The following is a 25,584-nucleotide window of genomic DNA, read 5'->3' as shown; positions in this document are numbered from 1 at the left end:
TTGTTGTTGCTGCTCAGGATGAAATGAGGTGATGAATTGTGGGTTGTATCCAGGTGGCCTTCCCTGTCTACATACCTTTTAAAGCCAAATTTTAAGTTTATTGTAAAGATGATAAAAGGAAAACAAATGTACGATATACCCTTTTCTTTCCCGACCCATTTTCACAACCTCGTTTTTATAAAAGTGCCTGTCTCTGAAACTATTGTTCAGCCAGAGGTTTTCAGAATTAATGTTAAAAGCAAAGGCTGTAAAAATCTGTGTTATGGCTTTATTTTGTGTATAGGATGACACAAAGATATAACGTTTTTAAAGGAGGGAAGGGAGAAGCTTTGTTCAAAACAAAAAGTACCAGTAATAAATTATCCAAACCTCCTTTTAATCTGGATTCTGTTTTATGTGTCTGCTCAACAGTAAGACGCCATTCTTACGGAAACTTCCATCTATTTTATCACTTTAATTTATTTTCCCCCCCAATTCATCTTTGTATAAAAAGACTTTAAATCTGCTAACACAAATTAGTTTATGAAGTCATTTGATATTGAAATAATTTAGTTTCTATGGCCTTGATACAGGCATGATGTCTTTGATCTCAAAGTTACATTTTCCATAGAAAAATACAAGCTTTATTATGATTTTAGTCCTGTAATGATGGACCCTTATTTAGAACATAGAATAAAAGGGTTGAAAGGAACCTTGGTGCGTGGCACGACAAAACCGCGCTTGACTAAGCCGCGCCCGATTAAACCGCGTCGCTGACGTCATCAACAGGACGACAACAGCGAGCGCGGAGAAAGAAGGGCGCTTTAAATAGCGCTTTGAAAGCAAGCCAATTCAACTTAAGGTAAGGGTTAGGGTTAGGTTTAGGTTGAGGGTTAGGTTTAGGTTAAGGGTTAGGGTTAGGTTTAGAGTTAGGTTAAGGGTTAGGTTAAGGGTTAGGTTTAGGGTTAGGTTAAGGGTTAGGATTAGGATTAGGTTTAGGGGGGTTAGGTTTAGGTGTTAATTTTAGGTTTAGCGTTTACAGCGTGCTTCTGTCTCCGCGCTGTTGTCACCCTGTGATGACGTCAGCTACGCGGTTTCGTCGAGCGCCCTTTAGTCGAATGCGGTTTTGTGGTGGAACCACCTTGGAGGTCTTCCAGTCCAAACTTCTGCTCAGGCAGGCAATCCTATACCATTCTGGACAAATGGCAGTCCAGTCTCTTCTTGAAAACCTCCAGTGATGGAGCACCACGATTTCTGGAGGCACGTTCTAGAGGTAAGTTCTTTTGAATGTTGCCCCAAGTCTATAAATGTAGAAGAATCAAAACACCAATAATTCTGGCTATTAATTCTGTGTGATTGTGAACCCTAGCTGTCATTTCTGTCGCCATCTCCTTTGCAAAACGATTAAATGGGCTTTGACACACGGGAAAGAAAACCCTTGGCATTTGCAACTTTCTAGCTCACTGCAGCAAGCCGGGCTATTAGATTGGAAATACATGTGAGAAGTGATGCAGAAGAAGGAACTGTGGGCGAAGTGCTCCACTGAATATTTTAATGCCCTTGCCAATATTGCAAACGAGCGCAGGAGGAGGCACTAGCATCTTCTGGGTATGACTGTCAAATTAGTTCCTGGAAAGCTTAGCCAAGCCAAACGGAGATCCACTGGCAATCAGCATTCCAGTTTTGCTCCCAAGAAAAGCAACTTGCTTGCCCCGGCTTTGTTTTATTTGGCTGACAGAAACCGAAAGAGTAAAACACTGTACAACAAAACCCCTTCCAGAAGTTGGCAGGTAGGTTAGATTCATCAGAAGGCCTAAGGAAGTAGAGTAGTGCAGAGAATTCTAGGTGGCAATCTGCAGAAGAAAGAGATACAATCAGCTGGGTGTGACACATCCAGAAAGATTGGCTGTATTTATACCTGTAACACGAGATCTTCTGCAAAGGCAGAAGCAGCACTGACAACAATACTACACATTTAAGTTGAACTGCATTGTGGACTGGGAAAGGACTAGGGCGGGAAGGGAAAACTCAAGGTGATAAAAATGGCCAAACAAATCTTTTTGGGCAATGAGATCCCCATCCAAGGATCCAGTCCAAGCAGGGGATTATCCACCCCATTTTGGTAGGATCTGACACAATCATTGCTGTTGTGGCCCAGCAGGAGTCGTTGGAGCTGCCACTAGACTCCGACAGCGAGGGGCCCTATGAGTCGGCTTTGGCGGATGTGGAGGACCCTGGACAGGGTTCCGACTCCGAGCAGGGCGCAGAGAGGCTGGTTGGCCACCAGGAGGCGCCTGAGCCTTGGACCAGTGGGGAGGAGACAAGGGAGTGTGATCCGGATGTCAGCAGTGAGTTGTTCCTGGATGCACGCCATCGAAGAGCTAATAGGCGTCAGGAACAGTTGCGCAAGTACAGGAGGTAATTGCACTCAACTGGTGGTCATTAGGCTCCTCTCCAGACTATAAAAAGGACTGCTTGCGCACGTGCCCCTCTTGCAGAAGTCAACGCAGGAACTAATGTTGGAGAACATTATTGTGAGCTTGGCAGGCTGGATTGCTGCTAAGCCTTATCTGTGCTGGATTGCTGCCCAAGCTTGTCTGTGCCGGTTTGCTGCCAAGGACCTGTCTGTCTGTTAATTAAATGCCGTAACCTATCTTTGGCTCGGAGTGTGTGTTGGTGTGGGACGAGGGAGGTCAGAACACATTGCTATCATTTTAGTGCTGGGTGAAGACATTAAAACAATTAACTGCAGCTTCTGTGGATATTCAGTTTGCTGCAGTTTCATTCTGTTACACTGCATAGAATAGATGTTTATAAACCACTGGATTTACACTACACATTTTTTTTTGGAAACAGTATTAAAAAGCAATGTAGAAAAGTCAACCCCCAATCTACCTGCAACTAGGATGTATCAAATTGCAGGTGGCATTTACACCGTACTATTCATACAAGACAGCCAGCTTGGTGTAATCTAAAAACTAGGAGAGCTTGAGTTCTAGTTCACCTTAGGCAGAAAATCAACTGGGTGGCCTTGGGCCAGGCACCCTCTCAGCCCTAGGAAGGAGGCAATGGCAAACTTTTGAAATATTGCCAAGAAAACACCAAGGATTTGTCCAGGCAGTCAACTGGGATTCAACACTGACTTGAAAGCACTCTTCCCCCTGTCATTTTTTATATGGACAGATAGTCCTTGACTATTGAGTCCATCAGCCGAGGTGGCGCAGTGGTTAAATGCAGCACTGCAGGCTACTTCAGCTGACTGCAGTTCTGCAGTTCGGCTGTTCAAATCTCACCGGCTCAGGGTTGACTCAGCCTTCCATCCTTCCGAGGTGGGTAAAATGAGGACCCGGATTGTTGTTGGGGGCGATATGCTGACTCTGTAAACCGCTTAGAGAGGGCTGAAAGCCCTATGAAGCGGTATATAAGTCTAACTGCTATTGCTATTGACTAAAAGCCATAAATTGTGGTTATTATTTTAATGACCTTTTTTTGCAGCAATCATTAAGTGAATGCCAGGATCATTAAACAAATGTGACAGGCATTAAATTCATTTTACCCAATGGAAGTACTGCCAAAAAAACAGCAAGAATCATAGGACAAATGGCTATAAATACTAGCCATATGCCAACATCTCAAATGCCAGTCATGCCTCCATGAGGAGGTGCAATTATCAGAACTCTGGAAGCAAACCACATTTTGTGGGCCCGTCGTAACTTTGAACGGTCACTAAGTGGCTAGTCATTAAGCAAGGACTACCTCTACACATTTCCTTGGAGGCAACTGCCATAGTAGGGAATGGCATCATTTTTTTTTCTTGTACTTGCTGTGATGAAAATAAAAGCTGCTTTGGTATATTCACATGAATCTCACTCTCAAGTTTGTAGTCCAACTTTCAAGCATACATTCATGAGATAATTTTCTACACTTTTTTCCCCTGTAAACTCTTGCATTATCCAGCTCTTCTACCAGCTGGAAACTATAAGGAATCTATTATCAGTGAACATATTTTAATAACTTTTATATCAGAGCCGAGGTGGCGCAGTGGTTAAATGTAGCACTGCAGGCTACTTCAGCTGACTGCAGTTTTGCAGTTCGGCTGTTCAAATCTCACCGGCTCAAGGTTGACTCAGCCTTCCATCCTTCCGAGGTGGGTAAAATGAGGACCCGGATTGTTGTTGGGGGCGATATGCTGACTCTGTAAACCGCTTAGAGAGGGCTGAAAGCCCTATGAAGCGCTATATAAGTCTAACTGCTATTGCTATCATTAAATTTCTGATTCCGCTAGAGCTGAAAAATACATAGGGTGAATGCAAACTTATAAGTTAGGCCCACGGTGAGCTCTAAACCTAACCTCTTCCAGGCTGCTTTCCTAGGTGCCCATCTGAGTCTGGGCCTGGCGCCTAGCGTGCAGGAGAGAGGTGGTGATCGGCTCCGGGTTGCCCGCCAGGTCTACAACTTCCAGGAATTTCAGATCCGCAAATGCCTCTTCCGACACATTGGCTGCCAGTAAGCGATTGGATCTACAAAACAAGGAGGGTAGAGTAATCTCACAAGAACCGGAGCTTGACATTTTTGGTTCTGAAAAGATTTTTGGAGGGAAGTCCAAAGGAGGCTATTTTCATTTCAAATACAGACCATTTGTTTTGCTTGACGTTGTTTTAAAAAGGAAGAGGTACGCATAAACTAAACTCACAGATGCATCATTTATGGGCTGTAAGCATATAATATTCAGGTTACAGTAGTTACGTATTCATTCTATAAAAGGCAAGTTAATTGGTCTTTCATTTACCTCCCAACGGCCGATAAGATCCCAGAGGGTGGGCCTCCTTCGGATGCCGTCAGCCGGACAGTGTCGGCTGGCGGCTCCTCGGAGGAGAGCCTTCTCTGTGGCTGCTCCGACCCTGTGGAACCAGCTACCCCAGAGGTCCGGACCTTACCTACTCTCATGGTCTTCAGAAAAGCTGTTAAAACCTGGCTGTTCCGGCAGGCCTGGGGCTGTTGACCTTATTGTTAAGGTCCAGCCCTGATCAGAAATGTATGCGTGTTGGGAATTTTTAAATTATTATTTTATTTTTCTTTTCTTTTTTCTTTTTCTTTCTTTCTTTGTAAGCCGCCCGGAGTCCTCCGGGATTGGGCGGCCTAGAAATTTAACAAATAATAAATAATAATAATAATAATACCTGAGAGAGATGACCCGTATGTTGAATGTTGTGAGGAAAGTCTCAGCCATAATGACAATAATTCTGTTGTGTTGCAAGTATAGATATTCCAGTGATTCTGGAAGGTCTGGTGGAACGTATGACAACTCATTGAAACTCAGATCCAGGAGCTGGAAAGTAAAAAAATCCACTAAATATTAGGTTTCCTTGTCATGTACAATGGCAATAACTAGAGATAAGAAGCTATTTCTCCATAAACCTAACTAATCTGTATTTTCCACAGACTTTCATAATGCACTGTTGTGACTCAGCAGAAGTTTGCTGTGAGTTGAGTTGGGATGCAGGAATAACAATGCACCTGGGGCTCGTTAGTGTGGTCTTCTGGAGATAAAAGGACTGATGGTGCCACACCCTGGTTGCAGAAGTCAACGTTCATCGTTCATCGGTCCTGGTTTGTTGTGAGAGGCACTTGGATAAGTGATTTGCTTTCTGTAACCCTGATTCAAAGAGACACTTGGAGAAGTGATTTGCTTTCTTTCTGTACACCTGGTTTGGCCGTAAGAGATCTTTGTTTTGCATTCTGTTATCTTCTTGCCAGAGACTTTATTTATGTTTATTTTGGGCTCGCAGCCAGCGTGAGCCAGGACTGATAAAGTTATTTCCTTTCAAGTCTGTCTGACTGTCGTCTGTGAACAAGCGAAGAAGGGGGGTCAGAACAGATTGACTTCTGCAACCAGGGCGTGGCACCATCAGTCCTTTTATCTCCAGAAGACGACACTAACGAGCAACAGCTGGAGCAATATTCCTGCATCCCGACTCAACACACAGCAAACTTCTGCTGAGTCACAACAATGCACTACGTAAAGCAGCTTTTCCTTTTGTCTGCCCTGAACCCATAATAATATAACTTCACTGGATGAACTAAATATGAGAGGAAATTACTTATTTGCACATTCAAACTTAATTTTGCATCTACACGTCCACATTTGTTACAACTTGATTTTGAACGTCAGTTCCCAATTTGCTTAGCAATAGCAATAGCAGTTCGACTTATATACCGCTTCATAGGGCTTTCAGCCCTCTCTAAGCGGTTTACAGAGCCAGCATATCGCCCCCAACAACAATCATTTTACCCACCTCATTTTACCCACCTCGGAAGGATGGAAGGCTGAGTCAACCCTGAGCCGGTGAGATTTGAACAGCCGAACTGCAGAACTGCAGTCAGCTGAAGTAGCCTGCAGTGCTGCATTTAACCACTGCGCCACCTCGGCTCTACTTACACATAGGAATTTGTTCTGAAAAGCTCTACCATTTTGCTGTCCTAAAATGACCTTTCTTTTAGCCACCAGAATATACATTGTGTAGTCAACTCCTTCCGTCTTCCTTCTTGACTCACCTTGAGCCCACGCAGCTCATGCCAAGTGCCTGGAGAAATACTGCTGACCTTCAGCCGGTTGTGTGCCAGGTGCAGCTCCTTAAGCACGGTGAGGTTAACTAACCGTTCTGGAGAAAGAGCGTTGAGCTGGTTCTTCTGAAGGTTGAGGACTTGAAGACTGATGGGCAGCCCAGCAGGGAGAAGCGTGAGCCTATTGCCAGAGATGTCCAGAGTTTCTAGGAGCCTAAGCTTGCGGAAGGCCAGGCGGTGGATGTGGGCGCTATAAAGCCGGTTGTAACTGAGATTGAGCTCGGTCAAAGCATAGGTGGCCGCAAAGTCATTCAAGCCAATGCGGGCAATCTGGTTGTGCAGCAGCATCAAGGACTGGACGCGCCGCGGAAGTCCAGGTGGGATTCCATCAAGCTGATTATTGTACAAATGGAGTGTGTGGAGGGAGCGCAGGTGGGCAAAGGCCTCCGGGTGTATCCCTGAAGTTGTTAAAGCGTTGCTTTGCAATAGGAGGTACTGCAGGCCCCGCGCACGGCTAAGACGCTCAGGCGGCAGTCCCTTCAAGCGGTTTCGGCCCAAATGTAGTATTACTATGTTGGCAGGAAGACCAGCAGGAACTTCCGTCAAGTTGTTGTTGGAGAGATCCAGGTATTCGAGGCTCTTCAGCTTGCTATAGAGATACAGGATGCCAGATAAACAATAGCAATAGCAGTTAGACTTATATACCGCTTCATAGGGCTTTCAGTCCTCTCTAAGCGGTTTACAGAATTAGCGTATCGCCCCCACAGTCTGGGTCCTCATTTCACCCACCTCGGAAGGATGGAAGGCTGAGTCAACCTTGAGCCGGTGAGATTAGAACCGCCGAACTGCAGGTAACAGTCAGCTGAAGTGGCCTGCAGTACTGCACCCTAACCACTGCGCCACCTCGGCTCAGTTAGACTTATATACCACTTCATAGGGCTTTCAGCCCTCTCTAAGCGGTTTACAGAGTCAGCATATCACCCCCACAGTCTGGGTCCTCATTTCACCCACCTCGGAAGGATGGAAGGCTGAGTCAACCTTGAGCCGGTGAGATTTGAACCGCCGAACTGCAGATAACAGTCAGCTGAAGTGGCCTGCAGTGCTGCATTTAACCACTGCGCCACCTCGGCTCAGCCTAAAAAGTCTTCCAATGCCCCTCACTCCAGCGAGTTGTCTACCCAACATCTTGATTTTAAATTATATTGCTCTTTGCCACAGCCAGTTTCACTTCTTACCATCCTTACCTGAAGGCGGGATGGTTCAGGCCCCCACTGGATAGATTATTGTTCTGCAGGTAAAGCTCCCGGAGACGCCCCTGGCTGCTCAAGGCCCCTTTAGGGATACGAGAAATGTGATTATTCTGCAAAAGGAAGTCTTGTGGTCAAAGAATTGCCCCACTCTCATTCCCCACCACCCCACCCAACAATCTAGAACGGCATTATAGGTGAGAATGGCCAAAAAAGCTCTCATGGTATTGCTATCCTGCAGAAGCAGAATAAATAGGAAATGAACATCCACAGCTGGATTGCGGTAACTAATCACAACTCTGGCATCTTCCTCAGAATCTCTTTGGCTTTTCGGGCAGTTGATATTAAACAGAGAAATCAATACCTCCCAACAGCCGATAAGATCCCACAGGGTGGGCCTCCTTAGGACGCCGTTAGCCGGACAGTGTGTCGGCTGGCAGGGCCCCGGAGGAGGGCCTTCTCTGTGGCTGCTCCGACCCTGTGGAATCAGCTACCCCCAGAGGTCCGGACCTCACCCACCCTCATGGCCTTCAGAAAAGCTGTTAAAACCTGGCTGTTCCGGCAGGCCTGGGGCTGTTGACCTTATTATGTAGGGTCCAGCCCCAACTTGAATGTATGCGTCTTGGAGAATTTTAATCTTCATTTTTTATTTTATTTTGTTGTTTTCCTTTCTTGTTCTGTGTAAGCCGCCCGGAGTCCTCCGGGATTGGGCAGCCTATAAATCTAATAAATTAAATTAAATTAATTAATTTTAACTTTCCAGGACTGAGTCCAGCTGGAGAGAGCCCGAATTCTTGAATATATTTGCTCATCATTAAAACTTAGCGAACATGGAAGAATGTGCATGTTTTCCATGCTTAGACATTTTCCAATAGTCATGTAATATGATTTATCTAGTACAGGTAGAAACACTACAGGTAATCCTTGACTTACAACCACAAATTGAGCCCCAAATTTCTGTTGCTAAGTGGGATGTGTTAAGTGAACTTGGCCCCATTTTACAACCTTTTTTTTATCTCATTTGTTAAGTTAGCAACACAATTGCCTAAATGAATAGGGCTCCCCCATTGACTTCGTTTGTCAGAAGGTTGCAAAAGATAATCACATCACCCCGGGACCCTGCAACCGTCATAAGTATGAGTCAGTTACCGAGCATCTGAATTTTGATCATGTGATCATGTGGCGATGCTGCAATGGTCATAAGTGTGAAAAAATTGTCATAACTCAGTGCTGTCGCACCTTCAAACTAAATGGCCATATTTTGCCACCTTGAATTATTCATTAAAATAATAAAATAATAATAAAGGACAATAAATAAATAAAATACAGCCTCTTCAGACAAGGAAAGGGCACTTGACATTCTGAAGGGATACTGTTAAAGAGCAGTTTTCATGGTTCTGTAGGTTTCATGTGTTAGCCCATAACTGTGTTTCCTAAAAAGAATTAGCTCTGATTGTCAGTTAACATTTCTATTTAACACAGCAGACAAAACCTGACAAGGAATTCACAACACACAAAAGGTTGTTCGCATATGTGTTATGCCACTTTTTCGGCACTTTCCTATCCTTTCCAGCAGTGGTGGGTTTCAAAAATTGTTCGAACCTACTCTGTGGTTGTGGCCTCCTTTGTGGGAGTGGCTTGCCACCCATGTGACCGGATATGAAGATGCCGACGACACTTGTCAGAACCACCTTAAATGACCTCACACACAGCACTGGCATGCATAAGAATAGGATGCAAACTTGTTTTTTAAAAGGCATCTTTGGTTTGCGTTAAAACAACTTCAACACACGCAATGTTCTGATTGCACCACAGACGCAGTAGTCCTCATTACCTTTCACAGAGGCACTGAGTTTTATAAATAGGAGCATGATGGTGTAGAATAATCATATCCAAGGACCAGTGGTGGGTTTCAAAAATTTTTGGAACCTCTTCTGTAGGTGTGGCCTGCTTTCCGGGTCCACTGGTGGAACCTCTTCTAACCGGTTCGGTAGATTTGACGAACCGGTTCTACCGAATAGGTGCCAATTGTTAGGAACCCACCTCTGCTTTCCAGGTTTTCCACCATGGAGCATGAGCTTCAGGGATGGGTTCCTGTACCATTTGGTACTGGCTCGCTTTCCTTGCGGGCGCACCCACCACACATTGCTCAGTTGAATGAAAATTGTTCTGCACATGCCAGCAATGGCAGAAGAGACCAAGGAACCAGTTCAGGGGTGTGGCCAGCCTGGGTCGCTACTGGTTCTGTGACCCAGGCCAGATCACCACTACCGGTTCAGCCAAACTGGACTGAACCGGGAGCAACCCGCCTCCGATGGGCTTGTACAATTGAGAATGGAGAAACAATTGAATAACTTGAGTTTAACACAAAAGTTTGCGTTCTTTCTGCTAACGGCACACTCTCTTAACAGCTTCCCGGGTCATATGGGTCTAGCCAACCCTTTTTTCCCTACCCTGACAGGATGGGAGAGAGCTACAGACCTGCAAATGGAGGCGAACAACACCACGGGGCAAATTCTGGGGCACATAGGTGAGCTGATTGTTGGAAAGGATCAGGGTGCTGACAGCATCCGAGCCGTTGAAAGCAGCAGAGGACAGACCGGTGTTATTCAAGTAATTGTTGTGCAGATAAACAGACCTGAATGGAGGGGAAAAAATGGAGGGGAAAAAATTTCAACCTTCCCTGTTTAGTAATTCAGGTCAGGCCTTTTGCAGCTTCTTGAATAGCAATAGCAGTTAGACTTATATACCGCTTCATAGGGCTTTCAGCCCTCTCTAGGTGGTTTACAGAGTCAGCATATCGCCCCCACAGTCTGGGTCCTCATTTCACCCACCTCGGAAGGATGGAAGGCTGAGTCAACCTTGAGCCGGTGAGATTAGAACCGCTGAACTGCAGATAGCAGTCAGCTGAAGTGGCCTGCAGTACTGCACCCTAACCACTGCGCCACCTTGAACAGAGGGTGTGATTTCCAGTGGCTTGACTTTTCCAAAAATTGGCATTCCCACCCTCCCACACCCTGCCCCACGATGCCATTCTTGTTATGTAGTTTTTCAGGGAGTTGGCCAACACTTTGCAGTGCTGGCTTTACTTCTAATTAAATGTGGCGATTTTTTTGTCTTAGCTTTACCTGAGACCAGGCTTATGCCCAAAGGTGAGTGGATAGAGCCACGTCAGGTGGTTGGCAGCAAGATCCACAATGCGCAGTGTGTGGGGTAGGAACTGTGGTGCCACGGATAGCTGGAAAAGAAACGTGAAAATATGTACGGAAGGAAGATTTTCTCATTTTATGCACACAGTTGGAACATGGAAAATGGGAAACGTGAACCAGGAAAAACCCAAAATGGTTCAAATGAAAATAAAGCATATTAAAATGAATGCTTTCATAATATGAACTTAGATGGACTGGGATCACAGAAGCAAGATTCAGAACATAAATTCAAATACTTTAACAACCAGTTCTCTGCCCTAATGATCAACTGGGTAGGCATGGCGGGGTGGTCATGTGGCTGGGCGTGGACAACTTGATGTCATTCACATCAAGGGGTGTTTAGCCTCGCCTGGCCTGTCATGACCATTGGGATGCTGCAATAAGTGATAAGTGTGAAAAATAGTTATGACACTTTTTCAGTGCCATTGTAACTTTGAATGGTCATGAAATGAACTAAATGAACTGTTGTAAGTCAAGGATTACCTGTACAAAAATACAAAAAGCTTCTTTGCTTGCAAAAAGCTGCCCTAAATGGTTTAGGTTTATTGGATTTATATGCCCCCCTTCTCCCAAGGACTCAGGGCGGCGTACAACATTAAAAGAAACACATAATACAAAAGTTTTTTAAAAAATTAAATAGAATATCCCAAACAAACCCAATTAGAATTGACAATAACATTTTTTTAAAAAAAAATTCGAATTAAAATTAACAATGATCAATAATTTATTTTGTTTTGTTCAGGCCAGGCCGGCTTGCTGGAAAAGCCAACTTTTTAGGGCGCGTCGGAAGGACCGGAGGCCGGGGATTATACGAAGCTCCGGGGGGGGCAGCTCATTCCAGAGGGAAGGCGCTCCCACAGAGAAGGCTCTCCCCCTGGGGGTGGCTAGCCGACACTGTCTGGCTGACGGCACCCTGAGGAAGCCAATCATTAGATTAGAAATGGGGGAATACACACTGAAGATCAATGAGTCACAGCTATCATGGAAACCTAAACCATTCTGTCTGAATACATTCCTTTTCCTCAGGAATACCTGCAACCCGGAGTTACAAATCAGGCAGGGTGCCAGAGCACATTGAAGAATTAAAATAGTTAAAATACAGCCAACTCTTGCTCATAAAGTGAAACTCTTTAGCAGACAGGTCATTTAAGCTCTCCAAAAAATGGGTATATTTCCGGCTACAAAATGCTAAAGAAGCTGAAGAGACAAATTAACATCTTGAGTGAGGGCTAATCCCATTTGGTCTTTGTTCAGAAGTTGCTGCAGGGAATTTTTGCCTATGAATATAGCTTTTTATTTCTTTATCTTTTGAGTGTTGACATCTGCTGTGGGCTATTGAGGGAGGTGGGGCCTGCTTTCTCTCAATAAGAAAACAAGTTTCTCCATTTCTCATCCGGGAAAATATATTCTTCCTTTTTAATATTTCTCAACATACGTTATTCTTCTAGAAGAGGGGTGGGTGCTAACTTTCTACAATTGGTGCCATGTTACTATGCCATATTATCATGAGAGCAAATTACAACAATTTGGAAGGAGGATCCACTTATTATCAGTGAGCAATCATGTAGCTTGGCCACTCTGAAGCAATGCGAGAGACTCCTGTACTAAAGTTTGGTTTCTGGAAACCAAGAAAGTCCAGTTGCCTCTTGAAAAAAGCACCTTTGGGACAACCATGACCTGGATGACTGAAGGATCCCCATAGACAAGAGACTCCTGTGCTAAGTGAACTGACAAAGCACCCAGGAGACGCAATCATTAGATCCATTTGCACCACTTAAAGATACCAGCTGCTCTCACTCACCTCACAAGATATCTTAAGGTAATCATCCAGATTTAAGGAAAAATCGTATGCCCTCCGAAAGGCAGTAAAAAAAATCCCACAGAATGCCAAGCTTGCATCCTTCCTCTCAGCCATTTCTTCTATGGCTATACCAACCCTTCTGTAAATAGCTGTAAAAGCCCCATGAATAAAAGTACCACAAAAAACTGGGGGGAAGGGGGTTGCTCCGGAGAAGCTCAACTACAGACAGAATGCCTGGGTGTACTGCCAAAAACCATCAAGGCTGTTACAAAGTAACAAAGCTTAGCCCAGAGGCAGTTTCTGAAAACAATTAAAGCAGCAGGGGCAGCAATTAAGATAAGGATTAGGCTAGAAATCACTAGAATCTTTCCTTCCTGTGTTCCTTGCAGGAGTAGCCCTGTAAAGTGGGGAAAGATTTCCAACAACTGGTTCTCCAAACTGCTCAGAAAATTAACATACGGTTCAGGAGAAATTGGTGTTGAACTGGCAGGAGCCCACCACTGCAAACATGGACTTCATGGCAAATTGCAGGAGGGGCTGAATATGGTATCAAGACAAATGTACTACTACTGAGTGATTGGAATGAAGGTTGGAAGAAAGGAGAAACCTGGAATTAGAGGGGAAAATGGATTAGATAAACACAATACAGAAACTACCATAAATGAGAATGCTTCTTTATCACTAACCTCTGCTTCAATAGCAATAGCAATAGCAGTTAGACTTATATACCGCTTCATAGTGCTTTCAGCCCTCTCTAAGCAGTTTACAGAGTCAGCATATCGCCCCCACAGTCTGGGTCCTCATTTCACCCACCTCGGAAGGATGGAAGGCTGAGTCAACCCTGAGCCGGTGAGATTTGAACCGCTGAACTGCAGATAACAGTCAGCTGAAGTGGCCTGCAGTACTGCACCCTAACCACTGCGCCACCTCGGCTCTTCAGGCAACATAACAGCAAAACCAACCATATGGAGAAATATAATCCACTCTAGGTTCAGGTCGTGCATGAGTAATAAACTATTGGTGTTAATGTATGGGTTAAACTTCAAAAATTAATTTGCTAGAGGTACCAGATTTTAACTGGTGGACAAATTATATGAAAGAGATTCTAAAGAGCTAAGAGATCACTGAGCAAGAAAACAGTGGAGATTAATAGGTGTCTATTGAGGCAGTTTAAGGGGGAATCACTAACAGATTTTCATCTAAATCAGTGTTTCTCAACCTTGGCAACTTGAAGATGTCCAGACTTCAATTCCCAGAATTCCCCACTCAGGAAATGCTGGCTGGGGAATTCTGGGAGTTGAAGTCCGGACATCTTCAAGTTGCCAAGGTTGAGAAACACTGATCTAAATCAAGAGTCGAATATTTAACTAAGGATTCTAAAAAGAGTTAGAAAATGAAATAAAAGCATTTCCACAGGTAACATTCTAAGAAGACAAAAAGAAACGATGATTTGCACCAGATCTTCTTGCCTAGAAACGAGAGATAAATTTGCAGCACAGTGGAAGTAACCTTAATATGAAAACAAAAAAGAGAAAGAAGGGCAGAAGACGATGGTATCAATCCAGAGCAAGAGGATTAGATATCTGGAAATGTAATTACTGGAGCTTTTGAAGATAAACAGGTTCTGAACAAACTTTTCCTTCAAAAGATGGAGAAAGCACAAACTGTTCTTGACTTGCTGTTAACCAGTAGGAAAGATTCGACTGAGAAAAAAACAGAGAGAAACTTACACCGAGCATATTCAAATACACGTCTTGAACTTCAAAAAGCAAATGTTAATAAACTCAGAACAAATATAAGCTGTAGAAGCTACTGAGAAAAAAAGGATAGCAGTTCCTAAAGAAGGAAGGATTATTTTAGGACATGGGTGGCTATATCAATTGAATAAATAAATACCAAAATTCCAATAATGCAGAAAACTAATTAGGCTTCAGAAAAGAGAGAAAGACACCGGATAACTAATACTTAAGAAGGATAATGGAGAGAGCAAAAGAATGTAAGAGGGAAATATGTAAGCCTTTTTATTGACGACAAACCTTCGATAATATATCATAAACATGAAATATATTAAAGATAATAGATATGCCAAAACATCTAATTACTTTCCTGAGAAACTTTTACGAGGAACAAGCTCTTATTGTACTTTAAGAATGCTGAAGTTTATCTAGCTAACTTCCATTTAAATTTTGATTCTATTTTTTTATAAAGAGTTTTTAGGATGTTATCACTGTTCTATACTTTCTTGCATACGGCTGTTAAATAAAATAATAAAAAGAAGGTACTGCAGGAAATGAATTCAATTGTGAAGCGGTGTGAGATGGGAAGTACTGTAAGATTCCATGCAGGTCTATTCTTACCAAATCGTAACAAAAATGAGGGTGAAGCTACTTTTCCACTCACAGTTCAGAATCCTATTGTTCCTAATAGAGTTGCTAAGTTTCTATTTTCTGCACTTTCTGCAAAAAGGCATAAAAAGTCCCAATTGTAGAGTGATGACATCATGTTTATCTGTTTTTATTTTTTTAATTCTTAATTTATTATCCACCCAGTTTTAGTGCATTTCATTGAAATCTCCTCATTATTTAGTTGTCAAAACCTAATTTTGTAGGTTTTTATACATTAATTTTCCACTGTCTTTGTTGTATTTGGTTATTACTTTGAATTTGGTTTGGTTTTTTTTTTAAATTGTGCTTTTTAAATTTTATTTTATCCTTAGATTTGGGAGGTAACGCCAATATTCTAGCCCAGAGCATGCCAGGTCCTGGATTAGGATAGTTAGCCTGGCTATAATTCCATGCTTTGTTTGGAGAGGAGAATTATTATCGAAGGGTTAGAAAAAAGATTGAGCCAATAGTCTGAAAATTAAAGATAATTTAATGGGATTTTCTACAAGAATATTGTTTTTCTGAATTGATTTGACAAGTTGGAAATCCAAATAAATCTAAGAAATCAAATTTAAATTTAGAAATCTAAACAGGAAGGGAGGAATTCCATCTTTGCATAAATCATGTCTGTTCTTAATTTTGGGGATTGTTTTTTTTAATCAGCCAAAGAAATTATGTATTTCTGGGAGAAACAAAAAAACTTTAAATCAAGATTGATGCCTACTGGCTACATAGATATAACCATGTGGTTCTCTTGACAATAATATGGAAGTGGATTGTCACTGCCTTCATCCAAGGTTGTTGGGTGTGTGTGTTCCTCCTCGCCTAGCCTACAATCCTGGTATTCTTGGTGGTCTCTCATCCTAATACTAACCAAGTCAAACCCTGTTTACTTTTCTAAACCAGCCAGATTTGGCCAGGTGACATAAAGTAATGGTCATGCATGGTGACCATGATCCAATGGTTTTCCTTTGGAGGAAAACTGGGCAAAAGTATAATAAAAAAATATCAAGGAGTCCTTCTTTTAAACAACCCTGGTTCTTATCCATTAACCCAGTGTTTCTCAACCTTGGCAACTTGAAGATGCCTGGACTTCAACTCCCAGAATTCCCCAGCCAGCAAATGCTGGCTGGGGAATTCTGAGAGTTGAAGTCCAGGCATCTTCAAGTTGCCAAGGTTGAGAAACACTGCATTAACCATTTGATTTTTATATAGAAATCTCAGAGCCTATTTTTTTTTTCATCTTGTGGTTCCTTAACTTAGCATTTCCCATCTTCTTTGCTGATGTTTGCGGGGTTTTTTTTTGGAGGGGGTGTTGTGCAAGTAAAAACCCAAATCACTAGACTGTGTGCACTTATTGATCCAAACATACTCACCTTGTTATTGGCCAGGTAGATGTACTGAAGTGACTGGAGTGACTCAAAGGCTTCGTCTGGGAGACCTTTAAAATGGGACAAACTAGAATAAGGCCGATCTATATTTGGGGTTCTGCTAAGTTGCTGTGCCAGTTAGATTTCTTACCCCATGCAAGACCTCTCAGTATCCACAGCAGGGGTGGGTTTCAACCGGTTCGCGGCGGTCCCTGCGAACTGATTGGTCAGCGAATTCGGAAGTAAGTAACTTCCGGGAATGGCGAAGGGCACGCCCGCCCACCCGCGGTCCTTACCCGGTTTTGACGAGTTCTGCGCTTCCACGCATGTGCAGGACGCATACAGCGCCTGCGCGATCCTCCAGGAGCAGCTGGAGCGTCGCGCAGATGCTAGTACGCATGCGTGCACCGCGCGCGTGCACAAGGACGCCGCCGGCCCCGTTCCAACCGAACCAGTTGGAACGGGGCGAGAAACCCACCCCTGATCCACAGGTATTATTCACCTTTCGCTGTCCACTCGTGCCAAGCTCAGAAAGTAAATAAAACTGGTTTACAGTCTCCTGATGATCCAGTCATCTATGACTGAGACCAAGCTGCTATTTCTCAGCCCTTCCAAACTGAACAGCCCCTTCCCCACACGCCTGCAAAATATACTTGAGTTCTATCCTGCCTTTTATATGAGCTAAAGCAGCATATTGTATGTAGCAACCCCTCCCATTTTTCTCTTAAACACCCTGTAAGATGAGGTTGGAAGGGAGAGGGAGTGACTGACCCACACTCACCCAATGAGCTTCCATGGTTGAGGGTAGACTGGCCACTTTCTAACCAGTTCAACTTTTTTGTGACCCGACAAAAGGTCGAACGACAAAACCGCGCCCGACTAAACCGCGTCGCTGACGTCATCAACGCGGCGACAACAGCCAGCACGGAGAAAGAAGGGCGCTTTAAATAGCGCATTGAAAGAAAGCCGATTCAACTTAAGGTAAGGGTTAGGGTTAGGGTTAGGGTTAGGGTTAGGTTTAGGGTTAGATTTAGGGTTAGGTTTAGGGTTAGGTTTAGGGTTAGGGTTAGGTTAAGGGTTAGGTTTAGGTTTAGGTTAAGGGTTAGGTTTAGGGTTAGGGTTAGGGTTAGGGTTAGGTTAAGGGTTAGGGTTAGGTTAAGGGTTAGGATTAGGGTTAGGGTTAGGTTAAGGGTTAGGATTAGGTTTAGGTTAAGGGTTAGGTTTAGGGTTAGGTTAAGGGTTAGGGTTAGGGTTAGGTTAAGGGTTAGTATTAGGTTTAGAGTTAGGTTTAGGGTTAGGTTTAGGGTTAGGTTTAGGATTAGGTTTAGGGTTAGGTTTAGGATTAGGGGTTAAGTTTAGGTTTAGGGTTACTTTTACAGCACATTTCTGTCTCCGCGCTGTTGTCGCCCTGTTGATGACGTCAGCGACGCGGTTTAGTCGGGCACGGTTTTGTCGTTCGCCCTTTTGTCGGTGAACCCAACTTTTTAACCCTCTCTTCGATGGAAGAAAAGCAAGTGATACTTTATATTTGAAAGAGCCCTTCCACCCACTAAGCCATTTACTCTTAAAGAGAACAATGCAGATTAAGCAGATTAAGGGTTAACTTGTGTACATTCGGAAGGACCTCCTGCAACACAGGGAATACCAGGGAATACCCGCTTACCATTAGAAGTGATCAGATTGTCATGGAGATTGAGGGTTCGTAGGTTGACCAGACGGGACAGTTCATGGTAGGGTAGCTCTTGCAATTGGTTATTCTACAGAAGGAAGATCAGCACTGTATAACAAGGGTAGGAAGGCATCCATACCACCATGGCGTGGTCTTTCTCTGCACACCTGCAGTTTCTGAGAACTATTATTTTACCCCATAGAGCAAAGCTCATCTGCCCCAATCATTATCAGGGTAACATCACCTGCAATGAAAGATGCTGGATATCTGTGGAGATATTGCTGGGGAAAATGTGCAGGTCGAGGCCACCACAATCCACAGTCTCCTCTGTTGGGCACGTGCATTTAGCTGGGCAACCAGACACATTCTGGGCAGGGTCCCCATGGGGCTGGGATGTTGACAGTGACAGGTCATCCTCTTCATCCTCCTCCTCCTCGTAGTTCTTCAGCAGAAAGCTATAAGGAATACTTGCCAGGAGTAGTAGTAGATGACCACTGCACAGCTGCTGGGGCAGAAGAGGGGGCTAATCAATGGTGCTCTGTATAATATCATACCATGCTTTTTCTCTCAATGCTTCTCCTGTTTGCTCCATTGGGTAGGCCAGGAAGCACCCCTCCCCTCTCCCTTCCCAAGTCTGTGCCTTTGGGAATGTAGACAGAGGTCGTTCACAGTATTGAAATGCCTTACTAATTGAAATTGGGCACCCAAAAGCATGACCCGTCAAAACCGCGGAGGACAAAATCGCGCTCGACAAAAGCGCGCATTTGACGTCATCACAGCGCGACGAAAAAAATTAAAAATTGAAATAAAATTAAAATTAAAGCAAGCCGATTCACATAAAGGTAAGGGTTAGGTTTAGGGTTAGGGTTAGGTTAAGGGTTAGGGTTAGGTTTAGAGCGTTAGGGTTACGTTTAGCGTTAGGTTAAGGGTTAGCGTTAGGTTTAGCGTTAGGTTAAGGGTTAGGTTTAGGGTTAGATTTAGGGTTAGGTTAAGGGTTAGGGTTAGGTTTAGGGTTAGGTTTGGGGGGGTTAGGGTAAGGTTTTCGCTTTATTTTTACATTTTTCGATCACAGCGCGATGTTTTCATCGCGCTGTGATGACGTCAAATGCGCGCTTTCGTCGAGCGCGATTTTGTCCTCCGCAGTTTTGTGGTGGAACCCCCAAAAGGCACAAGGGTGTTTGGTTTTTTAAAAATAGAGGATGGTATCAATTTTCTATTCTTTTTTCCAATATATTTTAGACTGTTTTTGTTAAAGATTTATACCATGTACCGTCTACCAGGGGTTGGGGGGGAGGGAGGGATATATATTAGGTTTGATAAGGGGTGTTATATTTTAATGTAATAGTACATGTATACTGTTCTCTCTTATTTTTTCTTTCAAACTAGAATACGTTAAGTATATTGATATGGAAGCATAAATACCATCAACATAGATTGGAGTTTGCTCAGAAGCGGAAATACACCAATGGGAGGAAGAGTGGGAAACAGAGGAGAGAAGAAAGGTGGGAAGAGAGGGATAGGAGAGAGGGTAAGGGGGGAAGATGAGGAGGATAAGGAGGAGTGGAATGTAGAGAGAGGAGAAGGAGAAAAGAAGGGGAAGTAGAGTAGAAAAGGATGATGGAGGGAAGAAAGGAGGTAGGAGAGAGGCAGAAGAAAGAGGTGTATGGAGAGCAGAAGAGCTAATAATGGGTTTTTATCTTTCTGGGCGTTGATGACAAGAGGAACTGATGTAATTACTACTTAATACAATAGGATATTGGCTATGTAATAGTATACATGTGATTGTATGTTATGAAAATGGAAAATAAAAAAAAAATAGAGGATGAGAAAAATATCACATGCAGGGTAGGAAGAACAGATGCTTGCCCTAAATGTTTGGATAAAATCCATGCACACATGGAACAGTGTCCAAAGTGTTGGGAATGGGCTTATACAAGGTTTTCATTAACTTGGCATGGAAAGGGGCTTTATTGACTAATTATTGGGGAAAGCGGGAGCGAAATTCCTCACAATAGACCTTACAAGGAGGAATTTCAAGCAAAAATCAAAGGCCAATGAAGTGCAACAGACAGATCATCTAGTCTAGAGCATTACATGTGTAAATGTGTAAATGAGGAAGAGGGAGTGAGAAGGAAGTCTGCTGATATCCAAGGGGCTTCTGTGACAGGTGCCACAGTGCAGGGGACAAATATTTGTGGGGGACAGGACTATATAATCTTGTTGAAAGCAGGAACCAATCTGGAGGGGGGTTGGGGGAGAGGGTGGAGGGAGGTAGGGGTAAATATTAGGCTAGACAAGAATTTGGTGGTAAACTAGAATTATTTTGATATACAAGAAATTGTACTTCAATGTCTTACTGATTGAGGAATGATGAAATGTTTGCCTTAAAAGAAATAAAACTTTTGAAATCGAAAGCAGGAACCAATCAACATTACCCATTTAGACACCACTTTCCCCATTCCTGGTCCTAGCTCCTTTTTTATATATATAAATTTTTATTTTAAACACATAAACACATCAACAAAAACAAACACATGACTTAAGACAACATAGGAACAATAAGTTCCATCGTATATCATACAGCAGTTCCGTATCGGTTTCTTTGCAGTTAGTGTTTTCCCTTCTATACATTTCTATCTTGCATTCATGGTCCCCTTGTTCGTTATCCATTTTTATGTACAATTCTATATTTATTTATACTTAGCTGTTTATAACCAAATATTGTTTACCTGTAATGTGCTTTATATTCTTACTATCATTTATTCTCTTACATACAGTTATAGATATACATTCACATGGTTATTCTTTTTCTTTGCCAATCTTATACTAGTGTTATTCCATTTAAAAGATTATAGGGTACAGTTTGGATTGGATTGTTTACCATCCCTAGCATCTATTGTGACATCACCTTATTTTCTCTTTCCTTTCTTTTCTCCCTCCCTTCCTCCTCTCCTTCCTTCCTTCCTCCTCTCCTTCCCCTTCTTTCTTCCCTTACCTCTCCCCTACTCCTACCCTCTCTCTTCCCCTTCCTGCCCTCTCTCCTTCTCTTTCTCTCCCTCCCTCCCTCCTCTCCTTCTCTTTTCTGGTCCTAGCTCCTAAAGTATCTGCTTTCTGATTCTTTTTTGAGGGTGGGGGAAGATCTTCTCCTTTTAACATCTTTATGACACTTTCAATTTTCATAGGTAGAGTTTCTTCCATAGGTTGTTACAGAAATCGAATTAAATACATTATATCTATATCTATCTATATCTATATCTATATCTATCTATCTATATCTATATCTATATCTATATCTATATCTATATCTAATCTATATCTATATCTATATCTATATCTATATCTATATCTATATCTATATCTATATCTATATCATCTCTATCTCTATCTCTATCTCTATCTCTATATCATCTATATCTATATCTATCTATATCTATCATCTATCTATATCTATCATCTATCTATCATCTATCTATCTATCTATCTATCTATCTATCTATCTATCTATCTATCATCTATCTATCTATCATCTATCTATCTATCTATCTATCATCTATCATCTATCTATCATCTATCTATCTATCTATCTATCTATCTATCTATCTATCTATCTATCTATCTATCTATCATCTATCTATCATCTATCATCTATCTATCATCTATCTATCAATCTATCAATCTATCAATCTATCAATCTATCAATCTATCAATCTATCAATCTATCAATCAATCTATCTATCTATCTATCAATCTATCTAATCTATCTATCTATCTATCTATCTATCTATCTATCTATCTATCTATCATCTATCTATCCATCCATCCATCCATCCATCCATCCATCCATCCATCCATCCATCCATCCATCCATCTATCTATCTATCTATCTATCTATGAAATGTTCCAAATAGCTGTAGAATTTCTGCCTGATATAAGCTGTTCGACGTGCGCATGAACTTCGTGAGCTGCAAAGAATTTTCATGCCACTAACAGAGATTCCCCGTTTTCTTGCTACGTCCACACGTTACACCTACGTGCTGGCCCTCCTTAATTCGAAGCAATCTGTCTCCCAGGGTACCAATTCCGGATATAGATTCCCACTTTATCCGCGTGGTTAGGATTAAAGGAGTCCAATCGCCCTTCTGCAGCTGACACGCATCGGAGGCACCGCGTCTGAATTCAAGAGCCTCATTCGCCGCCCCTCCGCCCTCCCCGTTCAAGCATTTGCGACCTGTCTGCGGCTCTCCTTCCTCTTCCTCCAGGGCAGCTTCAGGTGGCAGCGGCGGAGCGCGCACACCTGGCCGGCCTCCGCCACGGCTCAGGTGGGCGCCGTCCAAAGCCCGCTCCGCCCCTACGGGGGTCTCCGTGGTGCAGCTGCCGGGCGCCTGGCTCCCGGTTCCCACGCGGTTAGAAACCTCGCCTTCACGCTCGCTCACCATCGCCCTGCTTGGCCGGAGCCGTCTGTCCTCCGACGGATCCCAAAGGGGATCGAGAGACCCGCGCAGGGCGGTACCTCTTGCACCCCCACCGGGCCCTTGCGCGACCTTCTTCCTCCTCTTTCCGAAGCCAAAGCGGTTTTTGCCCGCAGGCAACTCACGGAGGAATCCCGGGAGCGCAGGAAAGAACCCCCCCCCTCCTCCCTTCTCTCTCCCCCCCACCAAGGCGTCTGGGACGGACCGGCTCCCGCCGTGCAGCTGCCCCTTCTGCGGGCGAGGGAGAAGAAGGGGATGTTTTCTTCCCCTTTGTTTTTCACCCGATCCAAGTCAAAGAAGGAGGGGCTCGTATTGCATAATGTGCATAAATGTTGGCCGAAGGAGGCTGGGGGATTGCCAGCCAGGCGCTGACTCTTCGGGGAACCGATCAGCTGCGGTTCGCCTACTGGGCTGCCTTGCTTGTTTTTTCTCGGGCAAATTTCTCCAAGGCATCTCTTCGGCTCTTCCTCTGAACGCTGCAGAATATGGAGTACAGTGCTTTCTCTTTATACCATAAATCCTGGGTCAGACCTTGTGGCCCTCCTCAAACCAGAAGTTTCTTCTGATCTGAATTACCATGAGTGTATCGTATAGTAAATATTCAATACCTCTGAGCCCATCCCACTGTGGGAAGTTATCACCCAGCCCTCTCCCAGAAAAAAAATGAAATATCCTAGGAAATATTGAAAAGGCAGAATGTTTCTCTGGATGTGAAAAGAAACATGTTTTAAAAGACAGAATAGTTGCCTGTAGCTTCCTGCCTACCCCCACTTTGTCAATAGGCCCATTAAGACTAGCCAGGCTAGCCCACTTTACATAATAAAGACTTCAGCAGCAGCTACAGAAAGGCATGATAATATTGGCCTTTTACTCAGGTCTCCATATGGCATCTGAGAACTCATACCTGGATTCAAAACAGCCTAGGGAGTTGCCCCCTGCATGGCACCATGGGAGTCTGACAACCAGTCAGAATACATTTCATACACAGGAACAGGAAACAGAGGTGGGACTGAACAGGGTATAAAAAGCCTAGCCAGCCCCTCCCTCAGCCCTTCTCTTCTTCTCCATCAACATTGAAGCATGTGATCCCCTTTTCTGTTCAGGGCTCAAGCCATGTGGTCCTGTCCACCAATAAACCATCTTTCCAAGCAGCCTCCATGTCTCCAGTGTCTTTTTCCCCACTTGGAGCTGAACCCAGAAGGACATTTCTTTCAACAATACCATAAATCCTGGGTCAGACCTTGTGGCCCTCCTCAAACCAGCAGCACAAAAAGTTTGTTCTGATCTGAATTACCATTAGTGTATCGTATAGTAAATATTCAATACCTCTGAGCCCATCCCACTGTGGGAAGTTATCACCCAGCCCTCTCCCAGAAAAAAAATGAAACATCCTAGGGAATATTGAAAAGGCAGAATGTTTCTCTGGATGTGAAAGGAAAGAAACATGCTTTAAAAGACAGAATAGCTGCCTGTAGCTTCCTGCCCATCCACACTTTGTCAATAGGCCATTGAGAAGGCTAGGCTAGCCCACTTTACATAATAAAGACTTCTCCACTGCAGCTGTAGGGGGAAGGGATATTACTCAACTCTCCACATGGCATCTGAGAACTCATCTATGGATTCAAAACATTTCTATTTAACACAGCAGACAAAACCTGACAAGGAATTCACAACACACAAAAGGTTGTTTGCATATGTGTTATGCCACTTTTTCGGCACTTTCCTATCCTTTCCAGCAGTGGTGGGTTTCAAAAATTGTTCGAACCGACTCTGTGGGTGTGGCCTCCTTTGTGGGAGTGGCTTGCCACCCATGTGACCGGATGGGAGTGGCTTGCCACCCATGTGACCGGATATGAAGATGCCGACGACACTTCTCAGAACCACCTTAAATTACTTCACACACAGCCCTGGCATGCATAAGAATATTATGCAAACTTGTTTTTTAAAAGGCATCTTTGGTTTGCGTTAAAACAACTTCAACACACGCCATGTTCTGATTGCACCACAAACGCAGTAGTCATCCTTACCTTTCACAGAGGCACTGAGTTTTATAAATATGAGCATGATAGTGTAGAATAATCATCTCCAAGGACCAGTGGTGGGTTTCAAAAAATTTTGGAACCCCTTCTGTAGGTGTGGCCTGCTTTCCGGGTCCACTGGTGGAACCTCTTCTAACCGGTTCGGTAGATTTGACGAACCGGTTCTACCGAATAGGTGCGAACTGGTAGGAACCCACCTCTGGACCAATATCTGTTTCTTTAGCTCTACAACCACTATCACTTGTGCCTTGAGGCTTAATAGCTAAAACTGAATTTAATCACAAAATGTCCATTTCCCCTCTCTCCTCCCCAAATGTACACATTAGGAATACCATAGCTCAAACATGTGTCATTTTGGTCCTATATTTAAGAGCACGCATATCAGTAAGGGGAGGAAAAAAAGGATCATCAGGCTTGTCAGATGCTACATCATTTCTATCAGAGGTGGGTTCCTACCAGTTCGCACCTATTCGGTAGAACCGGTTCATAAAATCTACCGAACCGGTTAGAAGAGGTTCCACCAGTGGACCCGGAAAGCAGGCCACACCTACAGAAGAGGTTCCAAATTTTTTTGAAACCCACCACTGACACACACACACACACACACACACACACACAGACAGACAGACAGACTCACACAGAGAAAGAGAAAAAAAGGAAGAAAGAAATAAAGAGAAAGAAAGAAAAAGTGAGAGAGAGATGAAAGAAAAAAAGGAAAAAGGGACAGAGAGACAAAAGGAAGGAAGGAGAGAGAGAGAGAAAGAAAGAAAGAAGAAAGAAAGAAAGAAAGAAAGAAAGAAAGAAAGAGAAAGAAAGAAGAAAGAAAACACATGGCTGGCAAGCCACTCCCACC

At 43.5% G+C, this 25,584-nt stretch overlaps 1 protein-coding gene across 1 annotated transcript; it reads right to left on the bottom strand.

Moving 5' to 3' along the window:
- Positions 1–1,169: 1,169 nt before the first annotated feature.
- Positions 1,170–22,949, bottom strand: PODNL1 (podocan like 1). Its single transcript, XM_032238987.1, has 11 exons — positions 22,657–22,949; positions 18,468–18,725; positions 18,218–18,311; positions 16,561–16,625; positions 10,919–11,028; positions 10,272–10,428; positions 7,788–7,903; positions 6,535–7,192; positions 5,160–5,308; positions 4,331–4,499; positions 1,170–1,832 (listed from the first exon to the last, which is right to left on the bottom strand). Exons 1-10 carry the CDS (start codon positions 22,657–22,659, stop codon positions 4,349–4,351), a joined length of 1,761 nt encoding a protein of 586 aa, XP_032094878.1. The 5' UTR covers positions 22,660–22,949; the 3' UTR covers positions 1,170–1,832; positions 4,331–4,348.
- Between the last annotated feature and the right edge of the window lie 2,635 nt (positions 22,950–25,584).

Source organism: Thamnophis elegans, chromosome 2, assembly GCF_009769535.1.
Source record: "Thamnophis elegans isolate rThaEle1 chromosome 2, rThaEle1.pri, whole genome shotgun sequence".
NCBI lineage: Eukaryota > Metazoa > Chordata > Lepidosauria > Squamata > Colubridae > Thamnophis > Thamnophis elegans.
This window is presented reverse-complemented; position numbering and strand designations above follow the sequence as displayed.